General features: G+C 41.0%; 1 protein-coding gene across 1 annotated transcript; it reads right to left on the reverse strand.

Moving 5' to 3' along the window:
• Positions 1-14695: 14695 nt before the first annotated feature.
• On the reverse strand, positions 14696-17444 carry LOC129631690 (zinc finger protein 345-like). The gene has a single exon (XM_055552870.1). The coding sequence runs from the start codon at positions 17416-17418 to the stop codon at positions 14830-14832; it is 2589 nt and encodes an 862-aa protein (XP_055408845.1). The 5' UTR covers positions 17419-17444; the 3' UTR covers positions 14696-14829.
• Between the last annotated feature and the right edge of the window lie 1542 nt (positions 17445-18986).

Consider the following 18986-nt stretch of genomic DNA (forward strand, 5'->3'; position numbering starts at 1 on the left):
CCAGAAGGAAGATTAACTAGGTTTCTGCACCTTTCAAAACAGAGACCACACACAGAATGCTGGACAAAATGAGATATCAAAGAAATAGGTTATAGGGGAAGAAACAAGGTAATAACCTCCAAGGACCACTAAATAAAGAGGTGATAGTCAATCTAATGATTACTTCTTGCTTTTAGTCATCTTAAGTGGAGACACCAAACACTTTCACAAATCCTAGGTGCCTAGTAATTCTTTAATGCACTTCTTGCCACACATGTTTCTGAGAATGTTCTATTAGATCTTTCAATCTAAAAATCATAGATGATAGTGACAGAGAACTAAGCAGAAACTGAGGATACATAAGACTGTGTCCGAGGAAGCTGAATAGAAATAAGATAAACTTAATATAGTACTGGTTTTAAGAAATTAAATAAGAAGATAGACTTTAAAACTATAATTGAAAGAGGGAATTCTACTCATTGCTCTGTGGAGACCTAAATGGGAAGGAAATCAATAGAACGGTAAAGACTAGAGATCTCCTTAAGAAAATTAGAAGTACTGGGAATATTTCATGCAAAGATGGGAACAATAAAGGACAGAATCGGGATGGACCTAAAAGAAGTAGACGATATTAAGAGAAGTTGGTAAGAATACAGGGAATAAGTATACAAAAAAGATCTTAATGACCGAGATAACCACGATGGTGTGATCACTCACCTAGTAACAGACATCCCGGAATCCAAAATCAAGTCAGCCTTAGAAGGCATGAACACCAACAAAGCTGATGGAACTCCAGCTGAGCTATTTCAAGTCCTAAAAGATGATAATGCTAAAGTTCTGCAACTCGATAGGCCAGCAATTTTGGAAAACTCAGCAGTGGCCACAGGACGGGAAAAGGTCAGTTTTCATTCCAATCACACAGAAAGGCAATGCCAAAGAACACTCAAACTACTACAAAATTTCTCTCATTTCAACAATAGCAAAGGCTCAAAATTCTCCAAGTGAGGCTTTAACAGTATGTGAACCCAGAGCTTCCAGATGTTCAAGCTGGATTTAGAAACGGCAGAGGAATCAGAGATCAAATTGCCAACATCCCTTGGATCATATAAAAAGCTAGAGAGCTCTGGAAAAACAATTACATCTGCTTTATTGACTACACCACAGCCTTTGATTTGTGAATCACAAGAAACTGTGGAAAATTCTTATAGAGATGGGAACACCAGACTACCTTACCTGTCTGCTGAGAAATCTGTATGCATGTCAAGAAGCAACAGTGAGAACTGGACATGTGACAACGGACTGATTCCAAATTGGGAAAGGAGCACATCATTTGTCACCCTGGTTATTTAACTTATATGCACAGTACTTCATGCGACATACCGGGTTGAATGAAGCACAAATTGGAATCAAGATTTCAGGGAGAAATATCCATAATCTCAGATACACAGATGACACCACCACCACCTTACAGCAGAAAGCAAAGAGGAACTGAGGAGTCTCTTGATGAAACTGAAAGAAGAGGGTGAAAAAGCTGGTTGAAACTCAACATTCAAAAAGCGAAGATCATGGCAGTGGTCAGATCGTTTCATGGCAAACAAGGGGAGAAACAGTGGAAACAGGGAGAGACTTTAAGTTTTGGACTTCGAAAATCACTGCAGATGGTGACTACAGCCATGAAAGTAAAAGACGCTTCCTCCTTGGAAGAAAAGCTATGACCAACCTAGGCAGCATATTAAAAAGGTCAATCTAGTCAAAGCTATGGTTTTTCCAGTAGTCATGTATGGGTGTGAGAGTTAGACCATGAGAAAGCTGAATGCTGAAGAATTCATGCTTTTGAGCTGTGGTGTTGGAGACGAATTTTGAGAGTTCATTGCACTGCAAGAAGACCACACCACTCCATCCTAAAGGAAATCAGTCCTCAATATTCATTGGAAGGACATGGTGAACCTGAAGCGCCGATACTTTGGCCACATGATGCAAAGAACTGATGCACTGAGAAAGACCCTTATGCCAGGAAAGATTGAAGATGAGAGGAGAAGGGGATGACAGAGGGTGAGATGGTTGCATGGCATCACTGACTCGATGGACATGAGTTTGAGCAGGCTCTGGGGGTTGGTGATGGACAGGGAAGCCTGCTTTCTGCAGACCATGGATCGCAGACTCAGACTTTACTGAGCAACTAAACTGAACCGACTGATATTTATAATTAATTCTCTTTGCTGTATAGGAGTACAAAATTGGAAAACAGCTATATTCCAATTAGAACTTTTAATAAAGATTTCTTTATATAATCTAAAAATTGTCGTAGTTTAAATCAACCATTAATAATATAGTGGAAAATGTGCTAAGATTTTATGTCCATTTATTTTAAAATTCTATGAGGTAATAGAATATAATAAGTATTTTAGCATGTTAGAATTCGGGCAAATACACTAAAGATATTTAATATGAGATCATATAATGAAAAGAGAAACTTTGAAGTCAACCTCAGATGTGCATTGTTTCATTTTCACCAGGTTTTGCTTTCTACAATGAAAACTTACTTAAATTTGAAATTTATTTAGAAGGTCCTATGTGTCGCTCCCAGTGGATAAGAAATTATAAATCAGAGAACAAAAACCCGTCCCTAGGATTCATAGAAGTTTAGCAGTTTGTCTACCACTTCACTCACACATTTCTGTCTAGAGGTAGAAGGAAATGTTAAAAGGACTGTCATACAGCTACTCAGAAATGGGCAGAGTTTTCCTAGGGCCCCCAGAAATGGAAGAACAACGAATGAATGCAGTTTGTCACAAGGCACGAGGAGACTTTTAGTTTACACTGTGATGGAGAATGGACATCAGTGGAGAAATAACTCCAGAAAGAATGAAGGGATGGAGCCAAAGCAAAAAGAATGCCCTGCTGTGGATGTGACTGGTGATAGAAGCAAGGTCCAAAACTGTAAAGAGCAATATTGCATAGGAACCTGGAATTTCAGGTCCATGAATCAAGGCAAATTGGAAGTGGTCAAACAAGAGATGGCAAGAGTGAATGTTGACAATCTAGGAATCAGCGAACTGAAATGGACTGGAATGGGTGAATTTAACTCAGATGACCATTATATCTACTACTGCGGGCAGGAATCCCTCAGAAGAAATGGAGTAGCCATCATGGTCAACAAAAGAGTCCGAAATGCAGTACTTGGATGCAATCTCAAAAATGACAGAATGATCTCTGTTTGTTTCCAAGGTAAACCATTCAATATAACAGTGATCCAAGTCTATGCCCCAACCAGTAACGCTGAAGAAGCTGAAGTTGAACGGTACTATGAAGACCTACAAGACCTTTTAGAACTAACACCCAAAAAAGATGTCCTTTTCATTATAGGGGACTGGAATGCAAAAGTAGGAAGTCAAGAAACACCTGGAGTAACAGGCAAATTTGGCCTTGGAATACGGAATGAAGCAGGGCAAAGACTAAAAGGGTTTTGCCAAGAAAATGCACTGGTCATAACAAACACTCTCTTCCAACAACACAAGAGAAGACTCTACACATGGACATCACCAGATGGTCAACACCGAAATCAGATTGATTATATTCTTTGCAGCCAAAGATGGGGAAGCTCTATACAGTCAGCAAAAGCAAGACCAGGAGCTGACTGTGGCTCAGACCATGAACTCCTTATTGCCAAATTCAGACTTAAATTGAAGAAAGTAGGGAAAACCACTATACCATTAAGGTATGACCTAAATCAAATCCCTTATGATTATACAATGGAAGTGAGAAATAGATTTAAGGACCTAGATCTGATAGATAGAGTGCCTGATGAACTATGGAATGAGGTTCGTGACAATGTACAGGAGTCAGGGATCAAGACCATCCCATTGGAAAAGAAATGAAAAAAGCAAAATGGCTGTCTGGGGAGGCCTTACAAATAGCTGTGAAAAGAAGAGAAGCAATAAGCGAAGGAGAAAAGGAAAGATATGAACATCTGAATGCAGAGTTCCAAAGAATAGCAAGAAGAGATAAGAAAGCCTTCTTCAGCAATCAATGCAAAGAAATAGAGGAAAACAACAGAATGGGAAAGATTAGAGATCTCTTCAAGAAAATCAGAGATACCAAAGGAACATTTCATGCAAAGATGGGCTCGATAAAGGACAGAAATAGTATGGACCTAACAGAAGCAGAAGATATTAAGAAGAGATGGCAAAAATACACAGAGAAACTGTACAAAAAAGATCATCATGACCCAGATAATCACAATGGTATGATCACTAACCTGGAGCCAGACATCCTGGAATGTGGAGTCAAGGGGCCTTAGGAAGCATCACTACAAACAAAGCTAGTGGAGGTGATAGAATTACAGATGAGTTCTTTCAAATCCTGAAAGATGATGCTGTGAAAGTGCTGCACTCAATATGCCAGCACATTTGGAAAACTCAGCAGTGGCCACAGGACTGGAAAAGGTCCATTTTCATTCCAATCCCCAAAAACAGCAATGCCAAAGAATGCTCAAACTACCGCACAATTGCACTCATCTCACACACTAGTAAAGTAATGCTCAAAATTCTCCAAGCCAGGCTTCAGCAATACATGAACCGTGAACTTCTTGATGTGCAAGCTGGTTTTAGAAAAGGCAGAGGAACCAGAGATCAAACTGCCAACATCCACTGGATCATGGAAAAAGCAAGAGAGTGCCAGAAAAACATCTATTTCTGCTTTATTGACTATGCCAAAGCCTTTGACTATGTGGATCACAACAAACTGTGGAAAATTCTGAAAGAGATGGGAATACCAGACCACCTGATCTGCCTCTTGAGAAATTTGTATGCAGGTCAGGAAGCAACAGTTAGAACTGGACATGGAACAACAGACTAGTTCCAAATAGGAAAAGGAGTACGTCAAGGCTGTATATTGTCACCCTGTTTATTTAACTTATATGCAGAGTACATCATGAGAAACGCTGGACTGGATGAAACAGAAGCTGGAATCAAGATTGCAGGGAGAAATATCAATAACTTCAGATATGCAGATGACACCACCCTTCTGGCACAAAGTGAAGAGGCACTAAAAAGCCTCTTGATGAAGGTGAAAGCGGAGAGTGAAAATGTTGGCTTAAATCTCAATGCCAGAAAACGAAGATCATGGCATCCGGTCCCATCACTTCATGGGAAATAGATGGGGAAACAGTGTCAGACTTTATTTTTTTGGGCTTTCAAATCACTGCAGATGGTGACTTCATCCATGAAATTAAAAGACGCTTACTCCTTGGAAAGAAAGTTATGACCCACCTAGATAGCATATTCTGCTGGGAGCAGTAGCTCTGCCCCTGGCAAAGGTCATGAGGAAGGAGGCTCGGCATACGCAAAGGCGGGATCGAGCCTCAGGAGTCCCCCTGGAAATGCTCGAGCATCTACCCCCCAAAATCAGTGTCTGCCTACTTTCTGCTTTGTGCTCTCACCTACACCTCTGACTTTTTGGGGGGCCGTCCCCCACTACCTCTCTCTGAAAAAAGAATTAACTTAGAGCTCCTGTTAATAATTCCTGGGTGTGACAGTGTTTCAACCTACAAACTCCTTTGGAAGTCCTCTAGCCTGCCTGAATAGGTTTTTCAGGCCACATGTGTTTGTTCAGAGCCTCCCAACTGTGAGAGGCATGAGATGTTCTAAACTGTCTGAATACAGATTCCTTTGAGCAGTTAAAAGATTGATTAGAAATTGTATTGGTGAAGGGTTTTTCACTTCTTGCGCCAATGTTTGCTGCTAAGTTTCCATATCCCTTACCTGCTGTGTTCCTGGCAATGTATTGATTAATATAATTGGTGTAAGTAGTAGCTTTAATGTTTGTAATCTTGGACCCTTGAGTTAATTCTTTTTCTTGTTATAGCCCACCACACCTTTGCCCTATAGGAATGCAACTTTATCTAATGCTTTTGGAGGGTGGCGCCTGACTTTAATCACCTTTAGAGAAAAATAAATTTCTTAAAATGTTAACAGGCCTCCGGGCCAGAAGATGATGCAAATCACCTAAACTTTTGCATATGATAAGTTTGCAGGAAGAAAGCCTGGCTTACTGCATGACTCTACCCCTTCCCCCATTATCCTCTATGCATAACTTAAGGTATAAAAACTACTTTGGAAAATCATATAGATCACTGGGAAACAATGTATTCACTTAGCCCAAGTAACAAAGAAGATCTCAAAGGTAAACCTAGAACAGATCACTTCAGAGGTAAAGAAACTTAAAATCCATTATCAAAGGCAGCTCAACATCACAAGAAAACATGTATTTATGCACAAAACTCTTCCCTTGGTGTCCTCTTTCCATAAAACCTTATCACTTTTTGTACCCATTACTTTGTTCTCCCATGCTGAAAGAGCCACCTCTAAGTCAAACCTACTTCCTTTTCTCTTCATAAAATGTAATTTCTTTCCTCATACCTTCTTTACTGAAAATACACATGCTACTTTCCTGAAGCAGCCTAGAACTTAAGCATTTTGTGGATTGGTGAACATAAATACCAGTGATAAGTACTAAAAGAAATATTCTAGAGAACATCTCAGGATGGCATCAAGCATTAGTCATGAACAGTCCAACATCTCTACTTTCTCTGTAAGAGGAAGTTAGTCCTCAGTAATGAATGTTTCAGAATCTTATTTTACTTGGAAATGACCTAGCTATTCCATAAACTTCCATCACTTAGTTTGGCACAGCCCTAGAAAGTCAGGTTACCGAAATCTAGAGAATGTTTTAGAGAGATATTTCTAAAGTATAATTATTCTTAAAAGAGTTTCTCTGAAAGATCATATCTCTTTTACATTTTCTTTGAAGTTTTGTTTTCCCTTTCCTAGAGGTACTTTCCTGGTTGAGAAACTTGGAACAGATATAAAAATATAACAATATGTAGGTAATAATAAACCTAGGCACAATGAAAATACTGTGCTTAATGACTCTTAGACATATCTACATTAGATTAGCAAACAAACATTAATGCTAGATATTTAATATTTCCCAGTTCACATGAATCTGAAATTTACTTAGGTACATTTCTCTTGGAGTTAGAATTGTCTGATTTGTAAGCACTTACCTTCCTTTAGGGGAAGTGAGTAAAGTCGCTCAGTCATGTCCGACTCTTTGCGACCCCGTGAACTGCAGCCCACCAGGCTCCTCCGTCCATGGGATTCTCCAGGCAAGAATACTGGAGTGGGTTGCCATTTCCTTCTCCAGGGGATCTTCCCAACCCAGGGATCGAACGCAAGTCTCCTGCATTGCGGGCAGATGCTTTAACCTCTGAGCCATCAGGGATGCCCTTTAGGCCATTTAAATTAGAACTCATTTAGAACTTCAGCAATATTATAAAAAAAAAAAAAAAAGCACACTGAGACATACATAAATCCAGACAGACAGACAGATATTTCATAGTTTCCTGCTTAAGATTTAAAACATCTCTTTGACTGTTTGTTTGTTTGGCTTGAAGTTCTGATTTGCCCAAGGCTGACTCAGGTCTCAGGCAAAGTGGGCAGTGACATTCAAGGACATGGAAAGGGTTAACTACAAGTTTTTCCCTAGGCAGGCCTTTTAACAAGCTGCTGCTGCTGCTGCTAAGTCGCTTCCGTCGTGTCCGACTCGGTGCGACCCCATAGACGGTAGCCCACTGGGCTCCCCCATCCCTGGGATTCTCCAGGCAAGAATACTGGAGTGGGTTGCCATTTCCTTCTCCAACCTAGTTGTTAACAAGCTAGTTGTTTTAAAATGCATATGCAAAAAGAACCGGTTTTGCAGTTTCCAAGGGAAAGAAACTTTTATTTTAACCAGTTTTCTCCAGTCTAAAGAATATCAGGGCCATCCTGTGTCAAAAAGTTACCTTTCCTTTCTGTAGTCTTAGTTTTATAGCTAAAATATACACCAAATAATGCTCAAATTGACTCTAATATCAGGGGCATTTCAGCTAATGAAAATTTTGGACTGTCCCTGTGGTGGAAAGTGAGGTCTTTGTCCCATCAGAAGAATCTGAAGGGTTAAGGGAATTTGCAGGACTGGGGGAACCTTGGTCCTTGGCAGCCCTGAGAAACAGGAGTACTCAGAAGGGAATTCTTTAGGATGTTCAGGCGTGGGGGAAGCTTGGTTCCCTCTCCACGTGAGAGATAAGCTTCCTTAGAAAGGGACAGTTTTTGATCCTTCAGGCTTTTGAATATAGAAGAAACCTGGACCAAAGGGAACCTCAGAATCCTTTCCTAGAGATCATGTGGATATAAAAGGTCACATAGAGGTCATCTAGGAAATCTGATGGAGAGAGAGAGAGGGACAGGAGACAGGGAGACAACAGAATGTAAGGACATTCTGAATCCTTTCCCGTCTTTTGGCAAAACCTAGTGAGCCATTCAGAGGCCATTTTTGGCGGTCCCCTGTTTGTTTTGGAGCCAGGCCTTTTGAAGGCTGACAAGTATCCAGTTTCTGAGAATGTAGACAAAGGTTGAGTATGAGAGCCTCCTGGGATGTAACAGAACCCACTCATAACCTATCTACCATAGAATGGGAGTACTGAGAGTCACTGGCTGAGAGAAAGACGTCCCTTTTTCCCCAGTGGTCTCTCCGTGTGACTGAGGGCACAGAATGGCTGAGCGGCCCAACAGTCACATCCAACAGTGAGAGGAGACCTCTGAGAACCATGCAGCTAAGCCACCAGGTGACACGGGCAGAGAAAGACAGAAATTCCTGGGAGCAACCAGGTGACTCACCATTTGGTGATTCCCTGAAACGTGGAAGGCACTCTTGGGATGGCTCAGAGGCAATACCCAGGCTTCTGTAAATCAATCCAAACCAAAATGGAAAGAAGAGAAAGTGACAGGGAAGAAGGCTGAGGCATCCGCCGAACAATATATCCGGGAGGTGGTGGCCTGGGAAGAATGCTTTCTGTTTTGCTTCAACCACTATGAGCCTGACATGGTGGACGGAAGTTGTCTTGCTGCAGGTGTATGCCCTTGTGGCCTGATCCTTTCTGTGTGCCCCCCATCCTCACATGGGAGTCTTTCTGTGGCAGGAGCCCTAATGGCTTTTACGTGTCTGATCTGTGCCCACAGAATATTGGTTGGCATAGTCCTCATTTGCAAAAAAAAAAAAAAAAAAAAAAAAGGAGAGACCCTCACCCATTCAAGTGGCAGATACTTTGGGCGCAGTGAGCAGTGGGGCGTTTGGAACACACCAGAGGGTAACCCTGGCCAGCATTCCTCAGTTGCCTCCAGAGCAGTTGCCTTTTGGATGAGGGTCCCTGTGAGAAAGGAGAAGTGAGGGCAGGGGTGGGTTGGGGTGGGGGGGGCAAGAGACTCCAAGTCCCTGAACAAGCCACAAAAATGTCACGGTCTGGGTGCCGGTTGGAAAAGAATTTCCAGACATGAGACAATACGGGTTTGGTTTTTCAGTTTCTGCATTCTAAGACCCTCCTTGGTTTTATCTGCTCTTCACTCTTTGGGTAACCACAACCTTGGCAGAAAGAATCATTTTAACTATTTAGTATATGCTCTGTATCTTTCTGATTGCTTTTATCAGAGTCTTGAAAGTGCAAGAGAAATAACTAAAAATCAGTAATGTTGCTCTTGTACTTTTTGGCACATATTTTAACAAATAGCCATTAAATAGCAGAGCTTAAACGTTATTTCAGTTTATGTACTTCAGACTTTAACTAATAAAACACAGATTCACAGTGACAACTCTAAGAAAAGTTGTAGAAGTTTCTGTAACTGAAAAGAATACTAAAGGCAAGAAAAGTTTTAGTCACTCAGTCATGTTCCATTCTTAGTGACCCCATGGACTCTAACTTGCCAGATTCATCTGTCCAAGAAATTCCCAAGCAGGAATACTGGAACTGGTAGTCATTCCCTTCCCCAGAAGTTCTTCAGAAAAACAAAGCAAAAAGAAAAGAAGAAGAAAAAATTGATCAAGTCATGTTAATATTTTCATACACACAGTTCAGTTCAGTTGCTCAGTCGTATCCCACTCTTTGTGATCCCATGACCAGCACGCCAGGCCTCCCGGTCCATCACCAACTCCCGGAGCCTACTCAAACTCATCTCCACGGAGTACAGACATACACTCAAATGGGGCTATATGCTCATTAGGGGGAAGAGAGAGACATTTTCATGTCACTAAACTCAGGTAATTTTGAATGTAGTAAAATGTACATAATGTTAGAGGATGATATTTGTTACTTGCACTGAGCTGTATTTTAAATTTTAATACAGTTGAGCATAGATTAGGACTAATAAGATTCTTGTAAACATTTTGGAAAATACAAAACTGTGAAGAGACTCTGTGATGTGAGCATGGAGTGTACTGGAAAAGATCAGACCTGGGCTTGGGATGAAAACCACCACTCCCCAAACCCAGCATCTCTGCTAAACACACGAGTGTTCATTTTCCAAAGCAGAAAGAAAGTAAGAAGACAGGAAGTTACTTCATTAATTGTGATAGTTTAGGCACATCCCTCATTTTTCTTTCCAAGACACTTGTTCAAGTCAAGTGGAAAAAAACAAATTCACAGCATGGGAATCTCACAGAAACACTTAAACCAGTGAACATGAGTCATGGGGTAGAAGTACAGGGAGGTGGTAAAAAGACTGTGTCTGTGATTTGAGCCTGGAGTGTTCTGGAAACATCACACCTGGGCTTGACTGATCATTTCGTCTACCCGGAAAACCCACTATCTATAATCAACACAATGAGTGTTCATTCTCAGAAGCAAAGAGAAACCAAGAAGATAGGGAGTTTCTCCATTAACTATGAGCATTTCCACACATTCCTTATTTCTTTTTTCCACAACCTTGTTTAAAGAGAGAGAGAAGTATGAACTTCATAGTCTCATGATGTCAGAGTGACGTCTCCAGAACCAGTGGACATCAGATGTCACGGTGTAAATGAATCACATGAAATGCACAATCACTGCCTGGGCATTCTGGAATTAACAGTGAAATTATAACTTGAATTTAACATTTAAAAATCTCAATTTTATGCAAATTTCATTTCACATATACTTCCCCTGTTTAGTATCCTAATAATGCATTTAAGTAGTAAGACTCAGCAATGCAAAAGACAGCATCTCCTAGTTTTATTTCTGAAAATTTTCTGAAAAACTCTGGTCCTCTGAGTTGAGTCATTGGGCTTCCCAGCTGGCTCAGTGGTAAAGAATCTGCCTGCCAATGCTGGAGATGCAGCTTCAGTCTCGGGGTGGAGAGAATCCCTGGGATGAGGAAATGGGAATCCAATGCAAAATTCTTGCCTGGAAAATCCCATGGACAGAAGAGAGTTGGTTCTTTGTATAATGGCATTTTCAAACTCTGTTTTAAATATCTATATTGCACCCAGATGCTAAGTCATCACTGCATTTCGCAACATCCCTAAAATCCCAACACCAAACCACATCCCAGTGGGAGTGAGAATAGGAGTGACTCCCCATGCTGATCTCTCACAAAAAGAATAGTTTCAACAGTTCAAACTCCCTAATTCACGTTGAGAATTCATTATGCTCCACAGAAAGCGAGGATGCAGACAATGGAGCAAAGGCTCTGGGACAGAAGGAAGTCTAAAGGGCTGGTCTTCACTATGATAAGAAGAAATGGGAAGAAATAAGATGATGAGATGCCCGGGAAGAAAAACTAGGAGCAGAAAGCTAAAGGCTTGCAGATTCTCATTTGGGCATTTCAGGAGGAAAAGCAGATGCAGCCCCAGACCCAGGACAGGATATTTACCTGAGAAATTGCCATTTCCTCCTCTTCTTCCTCCTGCTCTGTCTTCTCTGGGGATATTACGCTGCAAACGCACTTCTGAAGTTTCAGAAAATACCGTTGAGGGCATCACAATAGCTCTTTAAAATGCAACCAATGCTCCTACAGACAGAAGGGCCTTGAAAAGCTGAGAAGCCTGACCTCTCCTGTCCTCTGTCTCAGGAGAAATTCAGGAACAATCAATTCCTACCTGGAGACCAGCCTGTGAACTTATTTCTTGATTGTTCTCTCACCATAGAGAGCTCCTAACATTCTCCTCACACAGATGATGTGAGCTGACTGAATTTCCCTGTCCAAATCCAGCTAGACCAACCCTGTTGCCTCTCTGTGGAGAAAGCCAGGGCTCAGCTCTCACAGATGGATCACGAGGCACTTCCTTAACCAGGGCCTCTGCTTAGAATGCCCTGGAGTACTTCTTAGACACCACAGTGATGCTCCCACAGGACCAACATAGAACTCTGTTGGGGGGGCATCAGTGAGGTCAGTTCCTGACACTGGTCATGTGATCCTGATGGAAAACCAGATGGAAACTACTTGGGTAAAGATTCTTTCTGAACCATTTCAATGAATACAAATCCCTGGTGGTCAGGTCACCACTCCAAGTAGTTATCAATCTGCAGGTCTACAATGTGGCCGTTAATGGAGTCATCAGCAAATCCCACTTTTTTCTGATGTTTCTTCTCCCAAACCAACGTTCAGGAGTCCTGAGCTCAAAGCCTCACACTCACCACACCTAAGACCTCTCTGTAGGGGAGGATTTCGGGCAGGAATTTCTGAGAGAGGTCAAAGCTAGAATCAGGCAGAGAAAACACCAGTTCTTGCAGTTTAGCCTGTAGAAGTTACGCTGGGTGAGGTGCTCTGGGATCCCTTGGGTGTGTGTGAATTAACCCATTTAAACCAATACAACAAATCCGGTGAGCACTGTGAGGGTGTCATTGAAGAGGGGCTTGTAAAGTAGACCCTGGTGTTTAGCAAGACTGTTGATCTCAAGGAAGCTGGTCGCCTAGACCAGGTGCTCACAGGACTGGCTTTTGTGAGTTCAAGAAACCGCAGGCTGCCTGCTGCCCAGACAGATGCTGAGGCAGCAACAGCATGGACCAGTTTACAGAAATTGTCAACAATATTCGTTTTTTGATATAAGGATATGAGATTTGTGACTTTTACAGCTTACCAGACAAAGCCTAGGAAGCACTTAGGAAGCATGGTATACACTAATTCCACGCCTCTTCCAGGAAGACTTTCTAATACGTTTCTGGGTTATCACAGAAGCTGTCTTTATTTCAACACTGTCAAGTAATAATCATGACTTGTGTGTTGATATTATAAAGATACATCAATATTGCAGTGAACTCTCATTGTGTTTTTATTACAAATCAAGGATATTACTATTGAAACTTTAGAACCAACTTCTATCTTACTTTAATACATGGAAAGATTAAATGATCACTTACATCATGGAAACTTCCAGATATTTCACATCAGTGCCAAACACCTCCATTTAGATGGTCACTGTCCATTTTACATTATGGTATCCTTCATCTTCTAATGGAGGATAGATAGAAATGGTTGCAACACAATATAAAAAGGCTAATCTTTAACAAACCATAAAAAAACTACGTTTTCCAACACAGTAGAAAGCTTAGTATGGATGGAGTGTTCAATTACATTCATGTAAAAGAATCTAAAATCACATCATTCTAAACAAGCATACAGATAGCAATCCACTCCAGTACTATTGCCTGGAAAATCCCATAGACACAGGAGCCTGGTAGGCTACAGTCTATGGGGTTGCAAAGTTGGACACAACTGAGCGACTTTACTTTTGCTTTCATACATACATTGCTAAGAATTGTAACTTTCTAACCATCAACCTTCATCTCACGATTCATGCTAATATGTCCATTTTCTATGTGTTTTAACTATGGAGTACTCCCTACAGTCATTGTACTTCAGAGAAACTTCTGAAAACAAGATTGATGAAATGCCTTCTATTATGCAATCTCTGATATTTATTTCCATTTAACTTTTGATTAAATACTTTTCTACATATTGGTTACATCATTTCCATTGTTTTTTTTTGTTTTTTTTTTGTTTTTTTTCTATAAACTCTTGTGTTTTCTGATGCATGTTTAGGGCAAACCTCTTCCATCACTTGTTCCATTACTAGAATTTCGCTCCAGTGTGTGTTCTCAGATGTTTAGTGAGATAAGCACTCTGACTACAGGCTTTGCCACATTCAGTACATTCATAAGGTCGCTCTCCAGTATGCATTTGCCGATGTTGAGTAAGAGCAGAGTTGTAACCAAAGACTTCGCCATATTCAGTACATTTATATGGTCTCTCTCCAGTATGCATGTGCCGATGTTCAGTAAGATTATAACGCGTACTAAAGGCCTTGCGACATTCTGTCCATTTATAACGTCTATCCCCGGTATGAATTGGGTGATGTTGAAAAAGGGCTGAACTCCTAATAAAGGCTTTGCCACATTCTTTACATTTGTATGGTTTTTCACCAAATGGATTCGATGATGTCGAGTAAGAATTGAGCAATGATGAAAAGCTTTGTTACATTCTTTACCTATATCAGGCTTCTCTCCAGTATGGATTTGCTGATGAGAGGTTAGATCTGAGTAACAGATAAAGGCTTTGCTCATTCTGTACATTTATAAGGTTTCTCTCCAGTGTGAATTCTCTGATGTCGAGTAAGAAATGAGGAACGATGAAAGGCTTTGTGACATTCTTTACATATATAAGGTTTCTCTCCAGTATGAATTCGCCGATGTTGAATAGGAAGTGAGTTGTAAGTAAAGGCTTTGCTATATTCTGTACATTTATAAGGTTTCTCTCCAGTATGAATTCGCCGATGTTTAATAAGAACTGAGTTGTAAGCAAAGGCTTTGCTACATCCTGTACATTTATAAGGTTTCTCTCCAGCATGAATTTGCTGATGTTGAATAAGGTGTGAGTTGTAAGTAAAGGCTTTGCTACATTCTGTACATTTATAAGGTTTCTCTCCATCATGAATTCACTGATGTTGAATAAGGCTTGAGTTTTAAGTAAAGGCTTTGCTACATTCTGTAGATTTATAAGGTTTCTATCGAGCATGAATTCGCTGATGTTGAATAAGGTTTGACTGGTAAGTAAAGGCTTTGCCACATTCTGTACATTTATATGGTTTCTCTCCAGTGTGAATTCGCTGATGTTGAGTAAGAAATGAGGAACGATGAAAGGCTTTGTTACATTCTTTACATATATAAGGTTTCTCTCCAGTATGAATTCGCTGATGTTGAATAAGGCTTGAGTTGCAAGTAAAGGCTTTGCTACATTCTGTACATTTATAAGGTTTCTCTCCAGTATGAGTTCGCCGATGTTGAATAAGGCGTGAGTTGTAAGCAAAGGCTTTGCTACATTCTGTACATTTATAAGGTTTCTCTCCAGTATGAATTCGCCGATGTTGAATAAGAAGTGAGTTGTAAGTAAAGGCTTTGCTACATTCTGTACATTTATAAGGTTTCTCTCCAGCATGAATTCGCTGATGTTTAATAAGGCGTGAGTTGTAAGTAAAGGCTTTGCCACATACTGTACATTTATAAGGTTTCTCTCCAGTATGATTTCGCTGATGTTGAATAAGAAGTGAGTTGTAAGTAAAGGCTTTGCTACATTCTGTACATTTATAAGGTTTTTCTCCAGTATGAATTTGCCGATGTTTAATAAGACTTGAGTTGTAAGTAAAGGCTTTGCCACATACTGTACATTTATAAGGTTTCTCTCCAGCGTGAATTCTCTGATGTCGAGTAAGAAATGAGGAACGACGAAAGGCTTTGTTACATTCTTTACATATATAAGGTTTCTCTCCAGTATGTATTCGCTGATGTTCAATAAGGTCTGAGTTGCAAGTAAAGGCTTTGCTACAATCTGTACATTTATAAGGTTTCTCTCCAGTATGAATTCGTCGATGTTGAGTAAGAAGTGAGTTGTAAGAAAAGGCTTTGGTACATTCTGTACATTTATAAGGTTTCTCTCCAGCATGAATTCGCTGATGTTCAATAAGGCGTGAGTTGTAAGTAAAGGCTTTGGTACATTCTGTACATTTATAAGGTTTCTCTCCAGTATGAATTTGCCGATGTTTAATAAGAACTGAGCTGTAAGTAAAGGCTTTGCTACATTCTGTACATTTATAAGGTTTCTCTCCAGTATGAATTCGCTGATGTTTAATAAGGCGTGAGTTGTAAGTAAAGGCTTTGTCACATACTGTACATTTATAAGGTTTCTCTCCAGTATGAATTCGCTGATGTTCAGAAAGAAATGAGGAACGATGAAAGGCTTTGTTACATTCTTTACATATATAAGGTTTCTCTCCAGTATGAATTCGCTGATGTTGAATAAGGTCTGAGTTACAAGTAAAGGCTTTGCTACATTCTGTACATTTATAAGGCTTCTCTCCAGTATGAATTCGCTGATGTTGAATAAGAAGTGAGTTGCAAGTAAAGGCTTTGCTACATTCTGTACATTTATAAGGTTTCTCTCCAGTATGAATTTGCCGATGTTTAATAAGAACTGAGTTATAAGTAAAGGCTTTGCTACATTCTGTACATTTATAAGGTTTCTCACCAGCATGAATTCGCTGATGTTGAATAAGGTGTGAGTTGGAAGTAAAGGCTTTGCTACATTCTGTACATTTATAAGGTTTCTCTCCAGTATGAATTCGCCGATGTTGAATAAGAAGTGAGTTGTAAGTAAAGGCTTTGCTACATTCTGTACATTTATAAGGTTTCTCTCCAGCATGAATTTGCTGATGTTTAATAAGGCTTGAGTTGTAAGTAAAGGCTTTGCCACATACTGTACATTTATAAGGTTTCTCTCCAGCGTGAATTCTCTGATGTTGAGTAAGAAATGAGGAACGACGAAAGGCTTTGTTACATTCTTTACATATATAAGGTTTCTCTCCAGCATGAATTCGCTGATGTTGAGTAAGAAGTGAGTGACAGTTAAATACTCTGCAACATTCTGTACATTTGAAAGGTTTCCTTCCTGTATGAATTCTCCCATGTCTAATTAGATTGGATGACTTACTAAATATTTTCTCACCTATCTTACACTTGTTTTCTTTCTGTGGATTCTGAATAGCATCCTGTTGAGTAAGTTCTGAACAGTGATTAGAAACCTTACCATATTCACTACAAGTCCTGTCTCCAGTACAAGTACTCTTATCTAGAGAAAAACCTGACATTTGATCAAAGGTATTTCTACTATTATTAGTTTTTGAATCCTTGTTTGAAGATTCGGGTCCCTGATGTTTCTTAAGGTTTGAGTCTCCTTCAAATGTATACCTAGTTTCATTGCCGGAATATCTTCTCAGTCCGCCATAAATACTCTTGTAATTATTGGAGCTGGGGCTCTTACTTAAGGTCTGACTCATTTTATTATACATGGAAAGCTGTTGTGTATTAACCATACCACAATATGTATTGAACAATGATGGTTGGATTGCATCTCTTCCATTATCATCAACATTATACATCTTGGAATGGATAGAAGATATCTGTTGGGGGAAGAACTGTCTTTCATTTATCCTGGTATATTCCCAATCCGTCATTAAATTTAAGTTTTTGAGGTGAAATATTTGATACATTCCTAGGTTTGCTTTTTGGAATACATCTTCTAATGCTGGATTCTTTGGCATCAAATCCTGGGTGTCTTGTGGAGACATAGCTGAAAGATACCAAATAACAAGTAATTTTACCTGCTATTCCTAGTGAATATCTTTAAAGATTTACAGAAAATTGATGACCATAGCTAGTTTAAAAATACAATGGAGATGGAAGGATCAAGATGCCAGAGGCTTAGGCAGATGTGGAGCTCATCTCTCTCCCCACAAATGAATGAGAAATGGGAACAATTCTCACAGAGCCCAGCTGAACACTAGCGGAGGCCCTTGGAAATCTGAAAGGAAAAGAAAGATTCCTGCTCTGTAGGGTAGGACAAAAGAAAGAAGAAGGAAAAAGAAGAGGAGAGGAAGTGGGTTGGGGCCTGCAACCCTGCAGGGAGATGAAAGTGAGGAGATGTCTCCATATTCAAGGAATCCCCTCACTGGGGGAGCTCAATTTGGACAGAAGAGCCTCATTCTCTGTGGGAAGAGAACACGGCAAACAGTGTGTGGCAGCAGGACAGAGTGAGACCTGCACACAGGGTTCTGACCCCAGCCCTGCCCACCCAGCCTTAGCGGCATGTCCAGCAATGCAGACAAGGGCTGGGTGCTGAAATGTGGGGTTTGGAGAGCAGACCCAGGCAGAGGACTGCGGTGTGCTGTGAGGAGACGTACTGAGGGGACGGGAGTGAGGGAGGAGGTCTATAAACAGGATGCTTGTGGAGGAAGCGTGAACCACTACAGAGAAAGTGTCATTGTTGAGTGATGCCCAGACAATGAGCCAGTTGCATCCTTTGTCCCTTATGCCTGCCCCTGCTATCCAAGGACTACAAAGAACTCTACACAGCCTGGGATCATTTGAGCCCCCAGCCATGGCCTCCCCCATTGACCTCCTCCCCAATCAGCAGAATCCTGAGCTCTGGGGCAGCCTCAGGAGAAGACACCTGTGAGTTGGCCACATGCACAGATGGAGCAGAAAGCACAGGTGAATGCCAGCAATAAAGAAGAAAAGCTGAAAACTCTCCTTGCAGCAACACAAGCCACGGTATTATACCCATGACCAGCTTTGTAACCTCAGCCCCTACAGAGCATCTGAACCAACAACCAAGGGCTCTCTCATTCACGGCAGGTATAGCTTTAGTAGCTGTAGACTTTGTGGGCTCCTATCCAAGGGGGCTGGGCCAGGACAGAGCCTGAGCTTCCCCATAGCACCACAGTGGGTCCAGCTCCATGCTGAATGCAATCCCAGAACCTGACTTCACTGAATCCATGCTGGTGACCTTGTGAAAACAACAGCTGAGAGACACCAGGGCCGTGTGCCATCATGCCCATGGTTAAGGTGGGGACAAGAGCAGTGCTAGCACCTCATAACATGAGAGCTTGCAGAACGCATGAGAGAGGACACCAGAGCACACCCTGAGGGGACCATTCCTAGAGGAGTAATATTCAGTGACTTCTCTCCCAGTGGGTGTGCCCCAATCCCACCTGCCTGGCACCACAGATCAGAATCACAGCAAAGACTCAGATCTGGGAGCTCTATTCCACCATGCAGGGAGCAGACACCACCAGAGGGCACCAACAACCACAGAACAAGGGGGAAACAG

This window comes from Bubalus kerabau, chromosome 17 (assembly GCF_029407905.1).
Source record: "Bubalus kerabau isolate K-KA32 ecotype Philippines breed swamp buffalo chromosome 17, PCC_UOA_SB_1v2, whole genome shotgun sequence".
NCBI classification, from domain to species: domain Eukaryota; kingdom Metazoa; phylum Chordata; class Mammalia; order Artiodactyla; family Bovidae; genus Bubalus; species Bubalus kerabau.

Excerpts from the sequence above, each read along its gene's own strand:
- LOC129631690 (XM_055552870.1), bottom strand. The coding sequence starts at position 17,418 with ATGCCAAAGAATCCAGCATTAGAAGATGTATTCCAAAAAGCAAACCTA.